This window comes from Prunus dulcis, chromosome 6, assembly GCF_902201215.1.
Source record: "Prunus dulcis chromosome 6, ALMONDv2, whole genome shotgun sequence".
Classification (NCBI taxonomy): domain Eukaryota; kingdom Viridiplantae; phylum Streptophyta; class Magnoliopsida; order Rosales; family Rosaceae; genus Prunus; species Prunus dulcis.
Window position 1 is genome coordinate 14,583,644 of NC_047655.1, and position 20,457 is coordinate 14,604,100.

General features: G+C 35.9%; 1 protein-coding gene across 1 annotated transcript; it reads left to right on the forward strand.

Moving 5' to 3' along the window:
* Positions 1–12,312: 12,312 nt before the first annotated feature.
* Positions 12,313–20,091, forward strand: LOC117631012 (RNA-binding protein 39-like). The gene is made up of 13 exons (XM_034363923.1): positions 12,313–13,183; positions 14,034–14,112; positions 14,500–14,556; positions 15,046–15,101; positions 15,934–16,162; positions 16,626–16,712; positions 16,793–16,867; positions 17,059–17,142; positions 17,696–17,760; positions 17,837–18,035; positions 18,116–18,204; positions 19,476–19,590; positions 19,846–20,091. Exons 1-13 carry the CDS (start codon positions 12,498–12,500, stop codon positions 19,879–19,881), a joined length of 1,857 nt encoding a protein of 618 aa, XP_034219814.1. The 5' UTR covers positions 12,313–12,497; the 3' UTR covers positions 19,882–20,091.
* Positions 20,092–20,457: the final 366 nt, after the last annotated feature.

Here is a 20,457-nt window from a genome sequence, read left to right on the forward strand (position 1 = left end):
AATGATCGTTTTAGGTTCCCCACCTGGCATGGCTTTCTTAAACTCCTCAAACATCCAAACAAACGACTCAGTCGTTTCCTTGCTCAAAAATGCGCATGCTAAGACAATTGTCTGACCATGGTTATTAACTCCCAACATTGGTGCAAATGTCAAGTCGAATCGATTCGTGTTGAATGTGGTATCGAATACAACAACATCTCCATAAAACCCATACGCCCATCTAGAAGTTGCATCTGCCCAAAAACATCGACTAAACCTGTCATGGCCATCTCCCTCAATCTTGAAATAAAAAGCCTCATTTTTTTTCTGTTCAGCCATAAAATACTCGGTCACTAGTTCAACATCGTGGTTCCTCAGCTTCCCATTCACACTACATTCAAGATTGTAGATATCTTTTTTGATAAAACCAATTTTATCCATTCCTCCGGATTGCACCTCAAAAATACTTACCTTCCGATGAATGGGAATATTAACTGAACCCAACTGTTTTGTGAGTACTTTTGTAGAATCTGAAATATGACGGTGTGATCTCAATAAATGCATTCTTTCTGAGGGTGTCATCTTATGATTGTGTCCCTCTGCAAAAAGAGAGATGGTATACTTCTTGCTCCCATTTGTCTTCACAACCACAATCTTAGCTTTGCAATTGCATCTACTTATTCCCCGTTGTCTTTTTCTCTCCTGAGTTTCATCTCTCCTGTATGCACCTTGTTTGCAACATACAAATTCTTTCCTCAAAATCTCTTTCTTATTTTTCCCCCAAAAGCCGGAATGAAGTCGAATACCAAAGCCAGCCAAGAATGCATATCTATTATAGAAATTGTAAACGAGGGCAAGCGAGTCAAACTTCATCCCAACTGCTGGTGTTTCCTCATTTCTTACTTCAGGAATATAAACCCTCCCATTAGCTGTTGCACATTCATCACTCTCTGAGCCCCCAGACATTTTATCTACGGATATTATTGATCCACTTCTATATTACTGCATAGCAAATATTAATTCATTAATCAGTCATTACTGCATCACAACATATCAATGCATTCCACTTACACAAAACATTGCCCAAATTGACACAAAATACGCATAGCCTAACTTGTTGGATTCCGATTACACAAAACGCAAGCAAAATTTAATAATAGTTACGTCATCTCTTGTGAAATAATCTGGAAAAAATAACATTAGAACCAACATGTTCAACTAAGAACACAAATGTAATTCAAACCACCAATTACAGAACTTCACCCAATATCCTCTCCAAATGCTTACTCCTAATGTCATTAAGCCTAAGTTTAGGATCTTTTACCTACATTTCATAATTTTCCACCCCCACCAAAAACAATCAACTAAGTATATTGAATATTCATAAGGAAATGACACATTATTGATTCCAAAAATGACGCATTATTGATGCCACAAATGACGAATTTCCCACCCTCACAAAAAATAAACCAAACCCAATAAAATCAATCCAGCAAGTGAACTTACCTCTCAAAATCAATCGGGAGCTCTGGAGTCAGTCAGCTTGAGAGAATGTGGTGGACATTAGAGAAGACTCTTTGGTATTTGAGACTCCATCTCTACCAAAATCGAGAAACAACTGCTGCTGCGGCGTCTAGCTACAAAAAGAGATATGCTACTTTGCTTTCATCTAGAATCTTGTCAGCTAAATGAAAAAGAGAAGGGATTTTCACTTGAGCCATAGAATCAAAACAGGGCAACAGCTAGGTAAGAGCCATTCATCGTAATACCGAGGATACCATAGATCGCAGGCCTCCCAAGGAGCTAATGACAATCGAGTGACTATAAGGTTTGGGAGATTTGGATCCTTCTAATTGTGGGTTTGCTTTACATTCAAAAAGAGAGGATTGTGTTCTTGAGTTTTTCACAGAGAAGGAAAGAGGGGAAGATCTTCAACTGAAATTGGGTTTCTAACGGGTTAGATTTCAACCCGATTCTACATGCACCCTCTTTTAAAAACTCACCGTTGGATGAAATCCAACGGCTCTTACATACCCCTCAAAAACACCCCTTATAACTTTCCACTCACTATAGAAGCTCCCGATAGTTTAATGGTAAAAGTATTTATCTGGTTAGTGATCTCAAGCCTATGTCATGGTCCAGTTCATTTTGATTGTTACTCAGATTTTACAGTTAGTCTAAGTGACCCTCATATATTAAAAGTTTTGACTTTAAATATTAAAATGCATGGATACAACATTTTACCTGGTAGTCAACCATTAGCTTTAATTTATAGAATTTATTACAAGGTCACAGGTACAAATATGAATTTTCAAGCTCTTAGTAAAAGCCCCAAGAATCAAACACTTTTAATTCAAAGTCATACTTCTAACGCCAATGTTACCGTACCCCAAATGGTTAGATGGTCTGATGTGAAGTTACCCCAAGATTGGTATTTAACAACCGAATGCCCTCCGAAGCCGATCCAACGTAGTCCAAACGATTTAGATTACATTCAACCTTATTTAGATGGTACAGTTAAAATTAGTTTTGATAGGCCAGTCAAATCCACAATCCAACTAGAACAATTACCAACCCCCAGTCAATCTTTTAAAATCCCTGCTAGACATTCTTCAGCAGAGTCATCCTCCATAACAGAACGTGATCTAGAAGCCAATAGAGCCCTAATTGACTTCAAAATTAATGAATTAAGGAAACAAAAACAAGTAGTCCAACCAAGTTACGGGAAAGCCCCTGCTGAGCCAGTTTTGCCAGTTCAACCTGAATCACCTACTAGAACAGATTTTGAAGGTTCCACCTTTAAAGTTTGTGATGCCCAATTACGAACCCTTAGTAAACTATTTAAAATTCATTGGTCAAAATTAGAGGCCCATTTCCAAGCCCCAGAAAATGAATCACGAAAAGCCAATTATCATGCCTCTTTCCCCAAAGTTCAAAGAAAAGAAATTTTCAATGAATGGAAAGAATATTTAAAAAAGACTTGGTCAGAGTCACCTTATCTTGATTATGTAGAAAGCAAATATATGAGTCAAAAGTTAGTTACTTTAACCCAGGAAAAATGGAAAAAAGCCGACAATACCAAAGTTATCAGTACTCACCCCCTAGTTGAATCAATAATAATTAGTCACAAGAACGCCAAAATCATAGCTAGTCCCTACAAAGTTGCTGAGTCAAAAGATGATTTAGATAAAAGAGTCATAGAACAAAATAATTACACCAACACAAGTCTAATAGTCATAGGTAAACAGTTAGACAAAATTGAAACCAAATTTGATAAGTTAACCCCTAGTGAGATTACTTTAAAACCTAGGAAAGAGAAACCTTTAGTAAAATTCAATGAGTTAAAACCCGAGTCTTCCCTTAAAGTAAATTCAACCATGAAAAAAATTGAAGAAATGTTTCAGGAACTAACCCCAGTTAAACCAAAACCAAACAAAGATAAAGACAAAGACAAAGGAAAAGAAGAAGAAACTTCGGTTAAAGTTTTACAGTTTGAAGTTAATTCCGATAGTGAGTCAGCCACGTCTTTAGATTCAATCTCCAGCCAAGAGTCTGAAACTAGTAATATCTCTAAGATTGAACAAGCCTTTAGTAAACTACAAGTTAACCAGGATTCCCAAAGTCTTAAAGTTAGTCGCCTAACAAGTAAAGTCAATCCCACAAGTCTTACCAAAAATTGGTATCCTAAGCCTACGCCTCCAGATGTCCAGTTTGAAGAAAGAACCCAGAGTCAATTCTCAGTATCTTCTGATAAGTTATACGAGTGGAATATCAATGGCTTGTCCGAACAAGAGATACTCAACAAATTACAACACATGTCAATGGTAGCCAATAGTTATGCCACCAATCACTTGTTAAAACAATCAGAAATAGTTTCCCTTTTACGAACAGGATTTACAGGAACACTTCGTTTCTGGTGGGATAAACATCTCACAGAAGACGCAAAATTAAGAATAATCCATGCCTATAAAACAAATGATGATGGTTACCCTATTTTTGATGAGCGAATAGGAACAAGTATAGAAGATGGAGTCAATGTCCTTTTATACACAATAATTGAAAATTTTATTGGCACACCCAGTAGCACAACAGCCAGAATTCATGATCAATTAAGTAATTTACGATGCCCTAAGCTAAGTGATTTTAGATGGTATAAAGATGTATTTATTTCTAGAGTTATGTTAAGAGATGACAGCAATCAATCATTCTGGAAAGAAAAGTTCATTAACGGTCTTCCTAATTTGTTTGCTCACAAAATTAGAACAGTCTTAAGTAATGAGTCAGGTCAAATTAATTATGATGAATTAACATATGGCAATATAATTAGCACAATTAATCAAGTTGGAATGAAAATGTGTGTAGATTTAAAAATTAACAAATCAGTTCAAGCCGATAAAAAAAATGCTAAATATGAATTAGGAAATTTCTGTGAGCAATACGGTCTAGCCCCAGTTACCCCGTCTAGACAAGTCAAAAAAAGTGATGATCGACGCTTTAGTAAAACTAGATATTATTCCCATAGAAAACATTCCTTTAAACCAAATGATGAGTTTTATAGTAAAAAAGAAGTTTACCCCTAGGAAAAGTAAATGGTCAAAAGGCTACTCAAAAGGTTACCGACAAAGTAAAAAGAATCAATTTAAGAAAAGTTCGGATAAAACAAAAGTTAAATGTTTTAAATGTAAAAGATTCGGTCATTTTGCTAATGAGTGTCGAGTTAAAGATACAATTAAACAGTTAAAGTTAAAATCCGAAGATGAAGCCAATTTAATTAAAGTTCTTGAGTTAGCTAATACTGAGTCAGATTCTATGTCTTCAGTCAGTTCAGTTAATTATAATTCAGACAGTTCCCAGTCTAACTCACCAAAGGTCCAGATAGGTTGTAAAGATAAGTGTTGCAGAATCTTAAGCAAATCAATTAGTGTCTTAACTAAGCAAGAAGAACAAGAAGAGTGGCTAATCGATTTAATCAGTAAAATAAAAAATCCAGAATTAAAAACTGAATATTTAAGAAAGCTTAGGGAAGTCATAAGTCAAGAAGAACCCAGTCCTAGCCAAGTCCCTACTATTAGTCTTAATACTACTCTAGAAAGGTTTAACAAAAAGAAAGAAGTCACCTTTCAAGATCTCCAGCTAGAAGTTAAAACAATCAAAAAAGAAATCTTAAATTTAAAACAAATTAGTCAACAATTACAAACTGAGAATTACGAAATTAAAAAAGACTTAATTCAATTATTAGAGTCTAGAGCAGAGTCTAGTAATCCCTTTGGTAAAGCCAGTTCCGAGTCAGAACCTGAATCTTCCGATAAAGATGACAAAAATCCTCAAGATAATTAAGCAAATTAATTTTAGAAAATGGTATTCCCGAGTCAATATTTTTATTAATGAATTTGAATTAAACACAGTTGCCTTATTTGATTCAGGAGCCGATCTAAATTGTATTCAGGAAGGTCTTGTTCCAACCCAGTTTTACAAAAAATCAAAAGAAGTTTTAGGAACAGCATCCGGTAATGCCTTAAAGTTAATATATGAATTACCCAAAGCCCACATATGCCAAAACAAAATATGCTTTAAAACGTCTATTGTTTTAATTCAAAATATCACAGATGAAGTTATTTTAGGTTTACCCTTTATCTCATTACTTTACCCTTTTCAGGTAGAATACGATGGAGTTACATCTAGTCACTTAGGTGAAAGAGTTAAATTTGAGTTCTTAACCAAACCAGAGTTACACAGTCTCAAGTCACTACAAAAGTTAGCAGTTTCTAAATCAATTAAATTAATTCAGAATAAAACAAAACAAGTTAATTTTCTTTAAAACGAAATTAAGTTCAAACGAGTCGAACAGCAGTTAGTCGACAAGTCACTTCAGTCTCAAATAATTACGTTTGAAGAAAAGTTGAAAAATGAAGTTTGTTCTGATTTACCTAATGCCTTTTGGCATAAAAAACAGCATGTAGTTACCTTACCCTATGATAAGTTATTTAATGAAAAGAACATTCCCACTAAGACCCATCCTATCCAGATGAGTCAAGAATTAATGGAATTATGTAAACAAGAAGTCACCAAGTTAGTACAGAAAGGAATAGTGAGAAAAAGCAAGTTACCTTGGTCATGCCTAGCTTTTTATGTTCAGAAAAATGCAGAGTTAGAAAGAGGAGCCCCTTGTTTAGTAATCAATTATAAGCCCCTCAATGCAGTACTTGAATAAATTAGGTATCTCATTCCTAATAAAAGAGATTTAGTTAACAGATTAGAAAAAGGCAGTTCTCTTTAGTAAATTTGATATGAAAAGTGGTTTCTGGTAAATCCAAATCAAAGATTCAGATAGATACAAAACTGCATTCGTAACCCCTTTCGGTCATTACGAGTGGAATGTCATGCTTTTGGACTGAAAAATGCGCCTAGTGAATTCCAGAATATAATGAATGAAATTTTTAATCAATACAGTCAATTTTCCATAGTTTTGATGATGTCTTGATTTTTTCTGAGTCAATTGAGCAACATTGGAAACATCTGACTAAATTCCTTCAAATAGTTAAGCGAAATGGTCTAGTTATCTCAGCCAGGAAAATCAAATTATTTCAAGTCAATATCAGATTTTTAGGATTTAATATTGGTCAGTCTCAAATAAGCCCAATCAATCGAGTTATCCAGTTTGCCGATAAATTTTCAGATCAAATTCTTGATAAAAGTCAATTACATAGGTTTTTAGGATCCTTGAACTATGTTTCTTATTTCTACCAAAATTTAAGAAAATTATGCAAGCCCCTGTTTGATCGTCTCCAGAGCAATCCTCCTGCTTGGACTCCAAGTCATACAGAAATAGTTAAACAAATCAAAGTTCATGTCAAGTCCCTTCCATGCCTTGGTATTCCTTCAGTTAATTCTTTCAAAATTGTTGAAACAAATGCTTCTGAGTCTAGTTACGGTGGTATTCTAAAGCAAAGAATTTCCCCTAAGTCACCTGAGCAAATTGTCCGTTTTCATTCCGAAGTTTGGAGTCAGTCTCAAGCTAATTATAGTACTATTAAAAAGGAAGTTTTATCTATAGTATTATGCATTAGTAAATTTCAAGATGATTTATTAAATCAAAAATTTTTAGTCAGAATTGATTGTAAGTCTGCAAAACATGTTTTAGAAAAAGATGTTAAAAATATAGCTAGTAAACAGATTTTTGCACGTTGGCAAGCCATTCTGAGTGTCTTTGATTTTGAGTTAGAATATTTGAGAGGTAATGAAAACAGTATTCTTGATTTTCTTACAAGAGAGTTCCTGCAGGACAAACAAGCAGAATCATGTCTAGCAAAGAAAAAGACAAGCAAAAAATGCAATATGGTCAATCGAGTCAACCGAGAATCCTCCCAGCTACCCTAATGCCAATTAAACAAGAATCATCTTCTCAAATCATGCCTTCACATATTGTGCCATTCCCAGGTCATTCTCCAATTCCAGTCAATAATAGGTTTAATCCCTTGAGTCAACCCTCTTTATGCCCCAATTATCAGTCAGCATTAACTTCCAATCATGATCCTTTCATAGTTAATCCTCCTGCTTCAGTTCCTTCGCAGAGCCAAAGCCCAGTTAAAAGGTCTAACTATGCCACCAGAAGCCATTGCCATCTTTTTATAGTTGAGTCATACCTAGAAGAGCTTTGTGACCTTGTCAAAATTGCCCAGAAATTCTTCCCTCCTAATCTTCACTATTTTCCAAGCCATCCTTCAAACTCAATTAAGTTTTACAGGGATATTCTCTACGAAACTCAGTCAATAGATATTAGGCCCATCAAAGACAAAGAAACAAATGCCACCATGTTCCATTCCCTTTACATATGCCAAATTCTTATGCCTCAAGTTTGAAGTTGCAATCCTTATGATTAGAAACCCCTCTAGTCAGGACTTACTTAAAATTATGGTGATTATATTGATGCCTGGTATACAATTTTTTATCACCAGCACCCTGATTTCAGTCACTCATGGTTTATTAATTTCGACGCCAAGTTCGAAGTCCAGTTTCCTTTCTGGTTTCCCCAATGGTGGAATATCCATGGCCCCATTTGGGAAATCATTCCAATCAATCTCCAGCAGTCAGTAAATTATTTTGGTCAAAAACACAAGTTAACAAAGTCAGAAAATTTTTTCCCTACACTTTTCCATTATGTCGCCAAATACAAAGTCCCATTGATTATGAAATGGAATTATCAAGTTAATTGGGATACCAAAGTTTTATCTCGTCACTTTGCTGTCAAATGGTGGGATAAGTTTAGGACAGAGAAAATTATCCATCAAGTCAATGCAGAGTTTCCACCCCTCCAAGTGCCAATCCATCCAGTCAAAGATGCTTCCCCAAGTGGCTCCAATGCCTCCCTCCAGGGAAAATCCAAAAAAGAGTTAAAAGAGTTAGCTGAGCAAATCCTTGCCCAAGTTACACAAATGAATGACGAAGATAGTGATGATGCCAGTCCAAAGTCTGAATCTTCTTCCAGTCAACAGCCAAACCAACTTCCTTTTAGTCAAAAGTCGAAGCCCAGATGGTCAGATTATGCCCCCGACAGTCAGGATCCTTATGATTTGAATGAAGACTAGGCCTTTTTGCAAAGTGGCAAAAAGCAAAAGATGCCCAAAGTTAAAGCAAATTACCCAGAAGTTAAAGCAGGTGCCCAGAGTTAAAGCAGGTGCCCAGTGTTGAAGCAAGTTCCCCAAGAGTTAAAGTAAAGACATGCCCAGAGTTCAAGCAAATTACCCAGAGTTAAAGCAGATACCCAGAGTTAAAGTAAAGATGCCCAAGTTAAAGCAAAAGTTAAAGCAAAGATGCCAAAGTTAATTTCAAAAGTTATTTTGTCTTCTTCCCAATGCCAAGTCTTTAAATAGAAGCCCCAAGTCATTTGTAATCTCCAAGCTTTTCCTTCCAACTTTCCTTTGTAATTTCCTTTCAAAGTTCTTCAAGCTAGGATTCGAGTGTTTAGTAGAAGTGTGAATGTCCTGCATGACATTGCTTTCTGTAAGTTTTATTTTCATGTTTTCAAAGTTTTATTAAGTCAATAAAATTATCAAGTTAATTTTATGTTAATCCTATTTTCGTTCCTAAGCATTCATTTAAATGATTAATTATATTTTCTTTCATGCAATTTGTGAGATAAGAATTTTATGTATTTACGCTTTAGTTAAATTTTACTTTGACTTATTTCAATTTTGTTTTTCTTGTCTTGGTCATCTCTGAGCCCCTATTCTGTTTCTCCTTTAGCCCCCTTTTTTTGCTATTCCTTAACTATTCCTTGGTTCTTCCCCCTTTCTATATATATATATCTACAAGCAAGTTGTTAAATGGGTAATTTATTCAATGGGCCAACTCTGGATGGGCCGGGCCGGCACCGCCCGTTTGACACTCTAGATGTGACACTTCTGAGTTACAACTTTTGAGTTCCATTTTTTTATCATTCATATTCAATGATGACATCAAGGATCATCATTAGGCTTTTCTTAAGATTTTGTTTTGCAAAATACATAATATATTAAATTCATCTCATTAGAGTGTAACGATTTTGAAGTAATGAAATAAAATGTTAAAAAATTAATATATCTCTACAAGCAAGTTGTTAAATGGGCAATTTATTAAATGGGCCGACTCTAGACGGGCCAGGCCAGGACAACTCTTTTGACACTCTAGTTGTAACACTTTCGAGTTGCAACTTTTGAGTTTTTTTATTATTTTTATTTTATTCATATTAAATGATCACATCAAGGATCATCATTAGGCTTTTCTTAAGATTTTGTTTTGCAAAATACATAATATATTAAATTCATCTAATTAGAGTGTAAAGATTTTAAAGTAATGAAACAAAATGTTAAAAAATTAATATATCTCTACAAGGAAGTTGTTGCTCCACAAATCTTTTGGCCCTTATTTAATTATGTAACCGAGTAAATAATTAAACGTGGCCGAACGGGAATGGCAATATAGTCATCCTTCTTGGAGTGTATTCGTGCGGCATGCCAATTCTCACTATTGTTGATGACCGTGAAAAGAAAGAGACTGATGTTGTGGGCTTTGGTCTGGACTCCGTCAAACAATTCAAGTTGTGTTTACCTTAAAAATATCCAAGCATTAGAAATAGGCTCTAGATGATGTAAGTGGCAAACGTGCCACTATTAGCAATGTAAAAAACATAATAGACTTGAAAACTAAATAAATAGCTAAATAACTTGCACACCAAATAAAGGGCTAATTGTCACAAGGAGATAGAGTAGAATGTTGCTGAAATGTCGAAAGTATGAGATAAGACTTCAGGAAGTTGAGGCTAAATTTCTCCATTTAAAAAAGAATTGGATTCAATATGCAACAAAGTTATGATGAATAATATTTTGGCTGAGGCTTTCAAGTCTACATACATGGATCTTATTACTGAATAAGATATGACTAGAGGTTCTCCAGCACGACTGGATTAAGTAATGTCTGACATGACACATTCGACATGGTAATTCAGCCAAATGGTTTGAGGTGCCCTTGATTTTATTCAAAATGCCATTAGTCAAGGTACTGGTTTATGTCACCCCTATACTTCCTCGTACTTATTGATGTTTCGTACAAGTGGATGGAAATAACAGCACCAAAAAGAAAGAGTTGTGCTATTTCCACCCCCTGTCATATTTCCTCACCTACCTTATCTTCAAAATTTTAAAGATAAATTTACCCTTTTATAAAATGACTTCTAAGGACTAGTTTTAAAATTTGTCATGTGTTCAAGTTTTTTGCAGCTGGATTTAACCCTACTTTTTATGTTTGTAAATAAAATTAAAAAACTTGAAAAAATAAAGCCCATCAACTTCCCTTCCTCAACAACAAAGCCCACTAGCCCCAAACTCCCGGTCATGGAAATGTATCAGAAGGTTTTAGACTTCTTAAGCTATAAACCTATATGTTCTTGGCCTTGCAAGACAAGAGGATTCAATCGATCCCTAAAGACCATCAATCCAACTTTTTTAGATCCTTCATCTATTTCGTTAAACCATAGATTGAGAGATAGATGCAATGTCAACTATAAAAATTATTAGGCCTGCTATATGATGATTCTCAAGCCTTCTTTTAATGTTTAAGGTTGTGTTAAGAAATTGTGAGGTGAAGAGATATGAAAGATGGGCCAAAAAAAAAAAAAAAATTGTGTGACTACCATGGCAGGCAGTGGGCATCTTCGGATTGCTATAGCCTCATTGAAATCCCAACAAGAACTAAAATAACCTTGCAGGTTTTGAAGCAAAACTTAAGGGGCGAGGATTTAAATCCAAGAAAACTAGAAACTAAGGGCCTATTCATTTACTTTTTTAGGACACCATTTTTATTTGTCATTTCCGTTTTTCATTGAAAATGCTTTCGGTGCTATGTTTTTGAAAAAGTAGAAATCGACTTCTAAAAACGAAGCCAAACTTATGCACAAAAGTTGAGAACAACTTGTTGTTTTCTATGAAAACAAAAACATGAATTCCACTTCTGGGTCAATGGGTCGTACTTTGGCTTTGGGGACTTCTGGTTTAGGTGGTCGGTGGGGACGGCTGTGGGGTTGTAAGGGAGGGAGTATGAGAGGGTGTGGGTTGAGGATGCAGGGTGAGGATGTGGTTTAGAGAAGGGGGTTTTTGGTTGGTGAGAGAGAGGGGGTTTTAAATATAAATCCTTTGTTTTTTTATTTGAAATTTTAACGTTTAACCTTTTTACTTAATTAGAATGTTCATAAAAGATTTATCTGTTTTTTTTTTCCTATTCCATAATTCCATGAAAAACAACTCACATAGATTATATGATGCATTTTTATTTAAGTTATACATTCTTTGTCTAGGGTATTTTTTTTTTTTAATAACATATATTAGCAAAAATACACTTGAAAAATAGCTCATATATTATTATTCTAAAATCGTACTACTAGACATGTTTCACTATTTTTATTTTCTGAATTTGTTTTTCAATTAATCTATCAAACGCATTCTCGAATTCTAAAAATGCAAATTTTTTTTCATTCTTTGAAAATATTCTTAGAAAATATAAACCAGACGGGCTCTAAAAAATTTTCCAAGAAAATCAGGACTGCTTGAATTAATAATTAATGGATATTTTAAGAATAATAGTGGGTGAAAAGATAAGATAATATTTTTTCAAATTTACATGGGAGATTAGAAGATAAAGTGAGTACGAAAATAGGACGGGAATAGGAGTAGCAGCACTCAAAAAAATAGATAAATAGAATTTTAACCTCGTATTTTGCGCTTTTCCTATTATTTTTCTTGATGGATTTTCTCCCACGGGCTTTTGGCCTTCGTATATGCGCAAATTACATCCGGCCCTACATCCCAGCTTAATAGAGAAACACGGGAAACAACCGAAGTTCTTTCCCATTTGCTGAAACTCTTCAAAACCCTAGAACTATAAAATTTCCCAATACACAGCGTTTTATTGCTCCTTCTTTCTGGTAAACCTAGGGTTTCGACAAACCCTAGCTCAGAGAACCTTGGCAAGCAATTGTGAAGCCAGCGATGGACTTCGACGAGTACGATTATCTGGAGAAGACTGTACAGGAGAACGACGAGCGGGACTCGAAGAAGAAAACGAAGAAGGACGGAACCGAGAAGAGTTACAGAAAAAGAGAGGTTGACGACGACGTTTCGGTCGGTGCCGAAGATGAGGATAGGAAGAGCAGTAAGAGGTCGAAGGGCGAGTACGAGAATGGCCGCGATAAGGATCGGCACCACAGAAGTGGAAGAGAAAGGGAGAGAGAGGGCGAAAGGGACAAGGACCGAGATCGTGATCGCGAGCGGGAAAGAGACAGAGACAGGAGTAGTAGAGATAAGGACAAGGAGAAGGAGAAGGAGAAGGAGAGAGAAAGAGAGAGGAGGGAGAGAGATAAGGAGAGGGAAAGAGAGAGGAGAGATAGAAGAGAAAGGGAGGAGAGAGAGAGAAGAGAGAAGGAGGAGAAAGAGAGGTCTAGGAGGAGTGTGAGTCGATCCGAACGTGAAGAGAAAGATAGGCCTCGCAGAAGTAGTGACCGTGAAGAGAAAGAAAGGGCTCACAGAAGTAGCGACCGCGAAGAGAAAGAGAGGCCTCGCAAAAGTATTGACCGCGAAGAGAAGGAGAGGTCTCGCAGAAGTAGGAGCCGCTCTGATCGTGATAGGGAGAGGGAAATTAGAGAAAGGGAACGAGAAATTGAGTTGAGAGAGAGCAGGTAATATTGGTATTGATAATATGATTGTTTACTTCAATTGGGTTGTTTTGTGATGTTAGGTTCTCAATACTTCATCTGGTTTGCTCTTCTTAATGCCCGTGTTGGTACTTACGTAAGTATTTTGTATGGTAATGTGGATTGTTTTGTGGGAACTACACGCATTATTTGTCTCGCACCTTCAAACATTTTTTACTTAAGCAACCGCTGTTCACTCGGAGTAGTTACAATGATGTTTTTTTTTTTGTTCAATTTTACTTTTAGATTGGGAAATTAATAGTTAAGAATGAATCGAGCTTTGGCCCCAGGATTGTTTGCCGGAACTTTTCTTTACCAGGGCATTATAGTTTTTGGCTGGTTACTCTCTGTTTTAAAGGAATTTATAATTAGATTTGACATATATCATGTTTTGCTGTGTTAGGTATTGCAACTCTCTCTTGTAGACCAAGATTTTGTCCTTCTCTTCTTCAACTTTCAATTATTACTTGCTGTGAGGAGTATTGAATTTTTTTGTTTTGGAGAACGTATTGAACTGTTGAAATTTGGAGAAAGTATTAAATTTCAATTGATATGCAGATATTCCGTTATCTTAGTAGCTGCGATTTCCTGTCAAGGTTCTTGCTAATACTTAGAGACGTATTACAGTTAACAATATAATAATATGTTGATTACAGAAAGGGGTTCTTTTGCATGCCAACAAGTACATGGATTATATTAAGGGAGGGTTCTTGCCCTTTTTAATGCACCATAATGCCTAGGTTATGAAAAGTAATCCTTAAACATTTCATTTGAAAATGATAATTATATTATAGTTTCAAATTATTAACTGTGTCAAATGACATTCAAATGCCAGGAGGTTTAAAGACAAAAAAGAAGCGGTGGAGCCTGAAGCTGATCCAGAAAGGGATCAGAGAACTGTTTTTGCTTACCAGGTATGTGGCTTGTGCCTTTGCTCTTCAATAAATTTATTTTAATTTTATTTGCAATCAAGTCTTAATCCTGATTCTTTTTTAAGGGTTTCTTGGTTTTCTTAGAAATTTTAGTTTCGATTACAGATTAATGCTATTTAGTAAATGTTGTTAAGGGATCAGTCAGACTCACAATAAAATAGTCAGGACGATATGAGAAAAATGAGAGTTTATTTCAAATGTTAGGATTTTTAAAGTCAAGTTGATTTTTACAGATATAAATATGCAGAATGATTGTTGATATGGGAACGTAATGAACCTAAGTTTGGGAACCTAACGAACCTAACCAAATTCTTTCCCTTTTGCAATTTCTCTGACTATTCTTTGGTTGGTTTAATCTGGTGATGACAGATGCCACTGAAGGCAACCGAGAGAGATGTTTATGAATTTTTCTCAAAAGCGGGCAAGGTTGGTTGAAATTCATTCATTCTTTTAGATTATTAGATGATTTTTTTTCCCTCTTGATGAAGGTTATGTTATATTATATATATAACCAGGTTTGCTACCTTTATTTTCTCATTTTGTGACATCTGAATTAGGATTCTAATCTTTTAATCCTAATACCTGAGAATAATTACAATCTGTTGCATGAGACACTCCTTCACACATTATGGATGCATGTTATTGAGATTCATTTGCTTCCTGTTGCAGTACATGCTCCTCTGCCTTCAGTTACGAGTAATATAATGACTTTCTATTGTCTCAACATTCTGTATATGTGGGGTGAGTGAAAATATGCAAATGAGTTATGCGGTCATCTTGTGAACACCCCAAACTAGGTGCTTTATCACGTAGTGTCAATATCTAAAATCTCTCTCTATAAGCCACTTTTCTTTCGATACATGAATTTCTATTTGGTCTTACATTTTTGTTATTCTTTCTTTTTCCCACTTTCAGGTGAGGGATGTACGACTGATCATGGACAGGAATTCTAGACGGTCAAAAGGAGTTGGGTATGTGCATTTATATGAAACTATATTATAGTCATGTGTGTGTACTTTGTAAGATAGTTGTTTGCATATCATCCTTTTAGAATCAAGTTTAACAGTATTCTTAAATGGACTAGCAATGCGATAATGATGAGGGATGGTGGGAATACCTTGCAATCATGTTTAATCAATTCATGCTGCGTACTCAAGGTAGACGACAAAAACCTAATTTTTATCGCTTCCCGCTTTCTTCCTCTTCGTGTTTCCTGCTATAAGGGCACCGCTCTGCATCCCAGTGCACCTTTTCAAATTCTTCATTTAATGGTCCTCCCATTCTGTTGTGGAAATTGGTAATGACTTGGTGGAGTTTATTTATGATAGCAGTTTTCTGAATGGTAAAATTTTAAGTGGGTAGAGCGAGTGGACAGTTTTATCTCGATTTCCTTTGGTTCTGGTATTTCATAAGTTCTAAGTCTGGTTGACATCTTAGTGCTCTTTCCAGTACTAGTTAAGGCTTATTTGGAAGTTCACTGTTAATTTTCATGATTGGGTTTTCATTATTAAACTTTAGCTCATATGACTGCTTTTTTTTTTTCCCCATGTGACCTATCCTATTAGTGTTTTCTTGTAGATCAGTTTTTAATGTAGTACTCATGTTTTTTTTTAATTGTGATGAGCTAACATTTTCTTTCATATGAGTCATCAGATTCATCAAAAGAAATTCAGCTTGAGCTCTCTGCCCTAGAGTTTTTGTTTCCCTACATCTCTTTGATATATGCTTTGTAAGTTTTGATTGCAATACTTAAGGTCTTGTATGTTCCATCAAACTTACTGTGTAGGGCCGTTGATACTGCAGGTATATTGAGTTTTATGATGCAATGTCTGTGCCAATGGCTATAGCTCTCTCTGGCCAACTACTTCTAGGACAACCTGTAATGGTAAAACCTTCAGAGGCTGAAAAGAATCTTGTTCAGTCCAACACATCTGGTGGGGCCGTAGGTGTTGCAGGACCGTATGGTGCAGTTGATAGGAAACTGTATGTAGGGAACTTACATTTTAACATGACTGAAACTCACCTTAGAGAGGTATTGCTACTTGGTTTGTCATCTATGTTTAATTTTCTAAATATATGTTTACTTTTATGTGTATACAACATAAGCAACTGTCTGGCAAGAGGACATTTCCCTCTATGGACACTTATATATGCATTTGCTCTCTGTGTAGGATGTCCTATCTTTCTTATAGGCAGGATGTGTTGAGAAAACCTCACATCTTTTCAATTTTCTTCAACTTTGGTCCCATTTGTTATCGACAGTGTTGATTATTTAGGGCATATAATGGTCCCTTAGAGTTTCAATTTTAGGTTTCAAATTGAAGCTAAAATTGAAGCGACTAATCGATCCGAGACTAGAAACCTTAAGTTTATGCTCTAAATAATGAATCTACACTATGAAACAATCAACCATGTCAATAAATGGGACTCAACTCTCTAATAAAATTAGGAGTTCTTTCCTCACAATAATTTTTTTATTTATGTTGCATGCTCAGATTTTTGAACCATTTGGTCCAGTGGAACTCGTGCAACTTCCCCTTGATCTTGAGACAGGACAGTGCAAGGGGTTTGGCTTTGTTCAAGTCAGTGATTACTTCCCATTTTCTGTTTAGAAGATTTTTATGTTGGTTGTTACTTATTTATTTGTTCATTATGTTTATAGTTTGCTCATCTAGAACATGCAAAGGCAGCTCAAAGTTTGAATGGAAAGTTGGAGATTGCTGGTCGAACTATCAAGGTTGGTTTGCATTTTTTATTGTAGATTTGTAGGGAAGTTGGATATTACAAGTTTCTAGAGGGAAATGATAGCTTTAATATTTGTGATTTCCTGTCAGTATATCTGGTTGTACCTTCGTAACGATTTTTTTTTCTTTTATTTTTTTCTTTTGTGAAGATCCCATGTTAACACAGTTATTGGACACTATGTAGGTTTCATCTGTTACGGATCATGTTGGATCACAAGAGACTGGAGCAAAATCTGCAGACTTTGATGATGATGATGGGGGTGGTTTGGTGAGTTTCAATCTTTTCATTATGTTGATGAATGTTAGTACTTTCACGTATATTTTAAGCACTAATATTGATGTTAATGGAATAACCGAAGGTTGACAAATATAAGTATTGACAAAATATCAGTGTTCCGACTAAATGATGGAAATTTTAAATGAGGTATTCTGAAAGAGCATAAAATACTTCCAGTAATTGTTAAAAATAAGGGAACGTCGAAAAATATTGATATTTAATACTAAGCATGTGTATTATTTATATATCAAGGGGTTGACCTATGCAGTTGAGTAAATCATACTTTTGGATGCTTGGCTTCCCTTAAAGAAGATTAAAGGAACTTATAAATGACATGGAAAGGGGAAAGGGAAGGCTTTTTCCATCCTCCTGGATTGCAGAATTACAACAAAACAGATGAATCATGGAAGGATGGAGAATCCTGGAACAGTGAATTCCAATTGTGGGAGCCATATGTTGCCTGTTCTTGAAGTGTAGAATATGAATGAATATTTCAATTTCTATAAATGTGACTTCCTCTGATGTGAAGCATCTTTCTTTGCAGTCTTTAAATGCCCAATCGAGAGCATTGCTAATGCAGAAGCTGGATCGCACTGGTATTGCCACAAGGTTTGTCTTCATTATTCTTCACTGATTTCAGATAATTATGTCATGATCTTGTTTCTGATTGTTTCTCTTTTGGCAGTATTGCGGGGTCTCTTGGAGTTCCAGTGCTGAATGGGTCAGCACCAAATCAACGAGCTGGTACTTTGCCGATCAATGGTCAAGCGGCAGTCTCTGCTCCAATTCTTCCGGCTACAGTTATGCCGTTTGCAGTCACCGAACCCATTGGAAACCCCAGTGAATGTCTACTATTAAAGAATATGTTTGATCCAGCCACTGAGGTCTCTGCTCTTTGGTAAAGATTGTTCTGCTTTCCTTCGAAGAAAAAAAATTTGTTTTGAAATTTAATATTATATTGCAGAGGGAGCCAGATTTTGATATAGACATTAAAGACGATGTTGAAGAAGAATGCTCGAAATGTGGCCGGGTGAAGCATATATACGTGGACAAGTAAGTACATAAATATATATATACATACTGGAAATGAAAATATATTATAAATATCTTGTTTGTGTGACAGTATTGGAAGATGTCATTTGTATTAATGAAAATATCTTACAAATTTGGGCATGGCACAGATTGGTTTTGGAGGTAGGTTGAGGCCCAAGCTTCCAACCAACCAGACCTTACCGGTTTGGGAAAATTGGAAACTGAAACTGACTGAAGAAATTTCAACCAAGCTACCCCAACCCGATTCAATAAGGGTCGGGTTGTTCAGTTTCTGGGTTGTGCTTGAGCATAGAAGCATTTAAAAAACAACGTAACCCACAAGAAGACTACAGCACTTGAAATAGAGAGAAACCAGAAACAACTTGTTTTGATTTAAAGCAGAAAAAAAAAAAAGAAAAAAAAAAAAGAGGCTGTTAGAGAGAGGGAGAGAGACCATAAGACGGGGTGTGCAAAGGAAAAATATGAAGCATGAAAGCACATACTGAACAAAAACAATCTCCCGTTGGACATAAAATCAAGCATGCAGCGCATATTGAGTTTGTTATTCTTCAACAGTAAAAATAAAAAAAATCCTAAATCACCTCAATAGATAAAGCACAGTGGATAATGAGAATCAATAGGGGTCATTGAATGACTGGTGAGACTTGATGGGATGGAAGACTTAGGGAAGAGAAACTAGTAGGGGGTGGTGGTGGTTGGTTGAAAATATTTTAAACATTTAAGAGTGGGACAAGGACCAACCTGCATCTCCCACTGCGGTTGGACAGGTGTGTCTGGTTCATTAGAAATTCACCTGCCTCAATACAAATTGATAAGATGAGTTTACATATTGCACTAGTCAAAACCTTTAGTTGTCACATTTGCATCTTGCATCTGATAATGTAATTGTTACTTTTGTCACTTTATTAGCCTTGAGGGAGCCCCCTTTTAAAATCCTTTGGTGTGTTTATAGTACTTTCTAAGCATAAACAGTAGAGCGAAAGGAGGATTGGATAGCTCCTCCAAACCCTTATGACAGAGAACTCGAACATAAGTTTAGTTTCGCTGAGTAATGAAATATTTTAATATTTTCCTGGTTAAGAAACAAGGGTTTTGTTAGAATGCTCTCCATTTTCCGATATTATTTCAGTTTGATGATGTGGACAACTGCTTAGAGTACACAGGCTATTCATGCAAGCATGTGTTTGCATACATGTTTGATATGAGAGAGGAGGATGTGGATTTCAAAATTTGAGAAGTTCTTTTCCATCCTTTGTTTTGTTTAAATGCAGAAACACTGCTGGTTTTGTGTATTTGCGGTTTGAAACTGTGGAAGCAGCAGCTGCAGCGCAACAATCTATGCATTTGAGATGGTTTGCAGGCAGGCAGATTTCAGCCCTGTTCATGGTAATGTACCTCACCCCTGACGGAAGTTTATTTTTCCATTTCTGATGTCAAATATGCTTTTGGTAATTCTTGCATGGGTCTAAAATAATAAAGTACTAAAGACCTTGTGGACACACCTAGAACTGAACTCCCTGATGGATTTTGAATCCATAGGTTTTACAAGATGCATTGACTTTACCTTTTGGAGTTCTTTGTTGTACCTGTTTAATTGAATGAATTATATTGTTTCTCATTGACATTTGGTCTGTGCTGCAGCAACCGCAAGTGTACGAGGCCAGGTTTGGAGCTTAGAATGGAGTCGAAGTGTCTTCGTGGAGTTGTTTTTAGTTTACAGCTAGTCATTTCTTTGTCCTTTTAGGATACAAAATTTCCTAGTTTTGATCCTTACACATGTATGATTACATCGAATGCATGACACTCACTTGGTAGAAGAAAGTGTGTAATTTTGTACTCCAACCGTCTGTTTTATATCATTAACTAATATTAAGAGTTTAATTGATCTGTGCTGGTGTTTTTAATCTTACAAATTCCCCGTTATTTTCACCTTTGGGAATGGCGTTGTCAAACAATATGTGTGCCGGAGACACCAACCGGGCCGAACTTCTAATTAACAGCCCGCCCACTTCCATAGAACAATATTGTGGCAACGTAGACCTAAGTGGTCATATTGGATCCTTTGGGAACATGTTCATAAGATACCAACTAGGGGTGGGAAAAACTAAAGGCCAACCCAACAAAATGAATTGGCCAAGACCGATCTGGTTTTTGAACCCCATCTGCAAGTCTAATCTCATCCTCACTTGTGTCTTCCTTTCCCTCATTCTTGCGTAACTTCATCTCTCTCTCTCTCTCTCTCTCTCTCTCTCT

Excerpts from the sequence above, each read along its gene's own strand:
- LOC117631012 (XM_034363923.1), top strand. The coding sequence starts at position 12,498 with ATGGACTTCGACGAGTACGATTATCTGGAGAAGACTGTACAGGAGAAC. Across the intron at positions 16,163-16,625 it reads CTGAAACTCACCTTAGAGAG|ATTTTTGAACCATTTGGTCC; the intron begins GTATTGCTACTT and ends TTGCATGCTCAG. Across the intron at positions 19,591-19,845 it reads AGATTTCAGCCCTGTTCATG|CAACCGCAAGTGTACGAGGC; the intron begins GTAATGTACCTC and ends TCTGTGCTGCAG.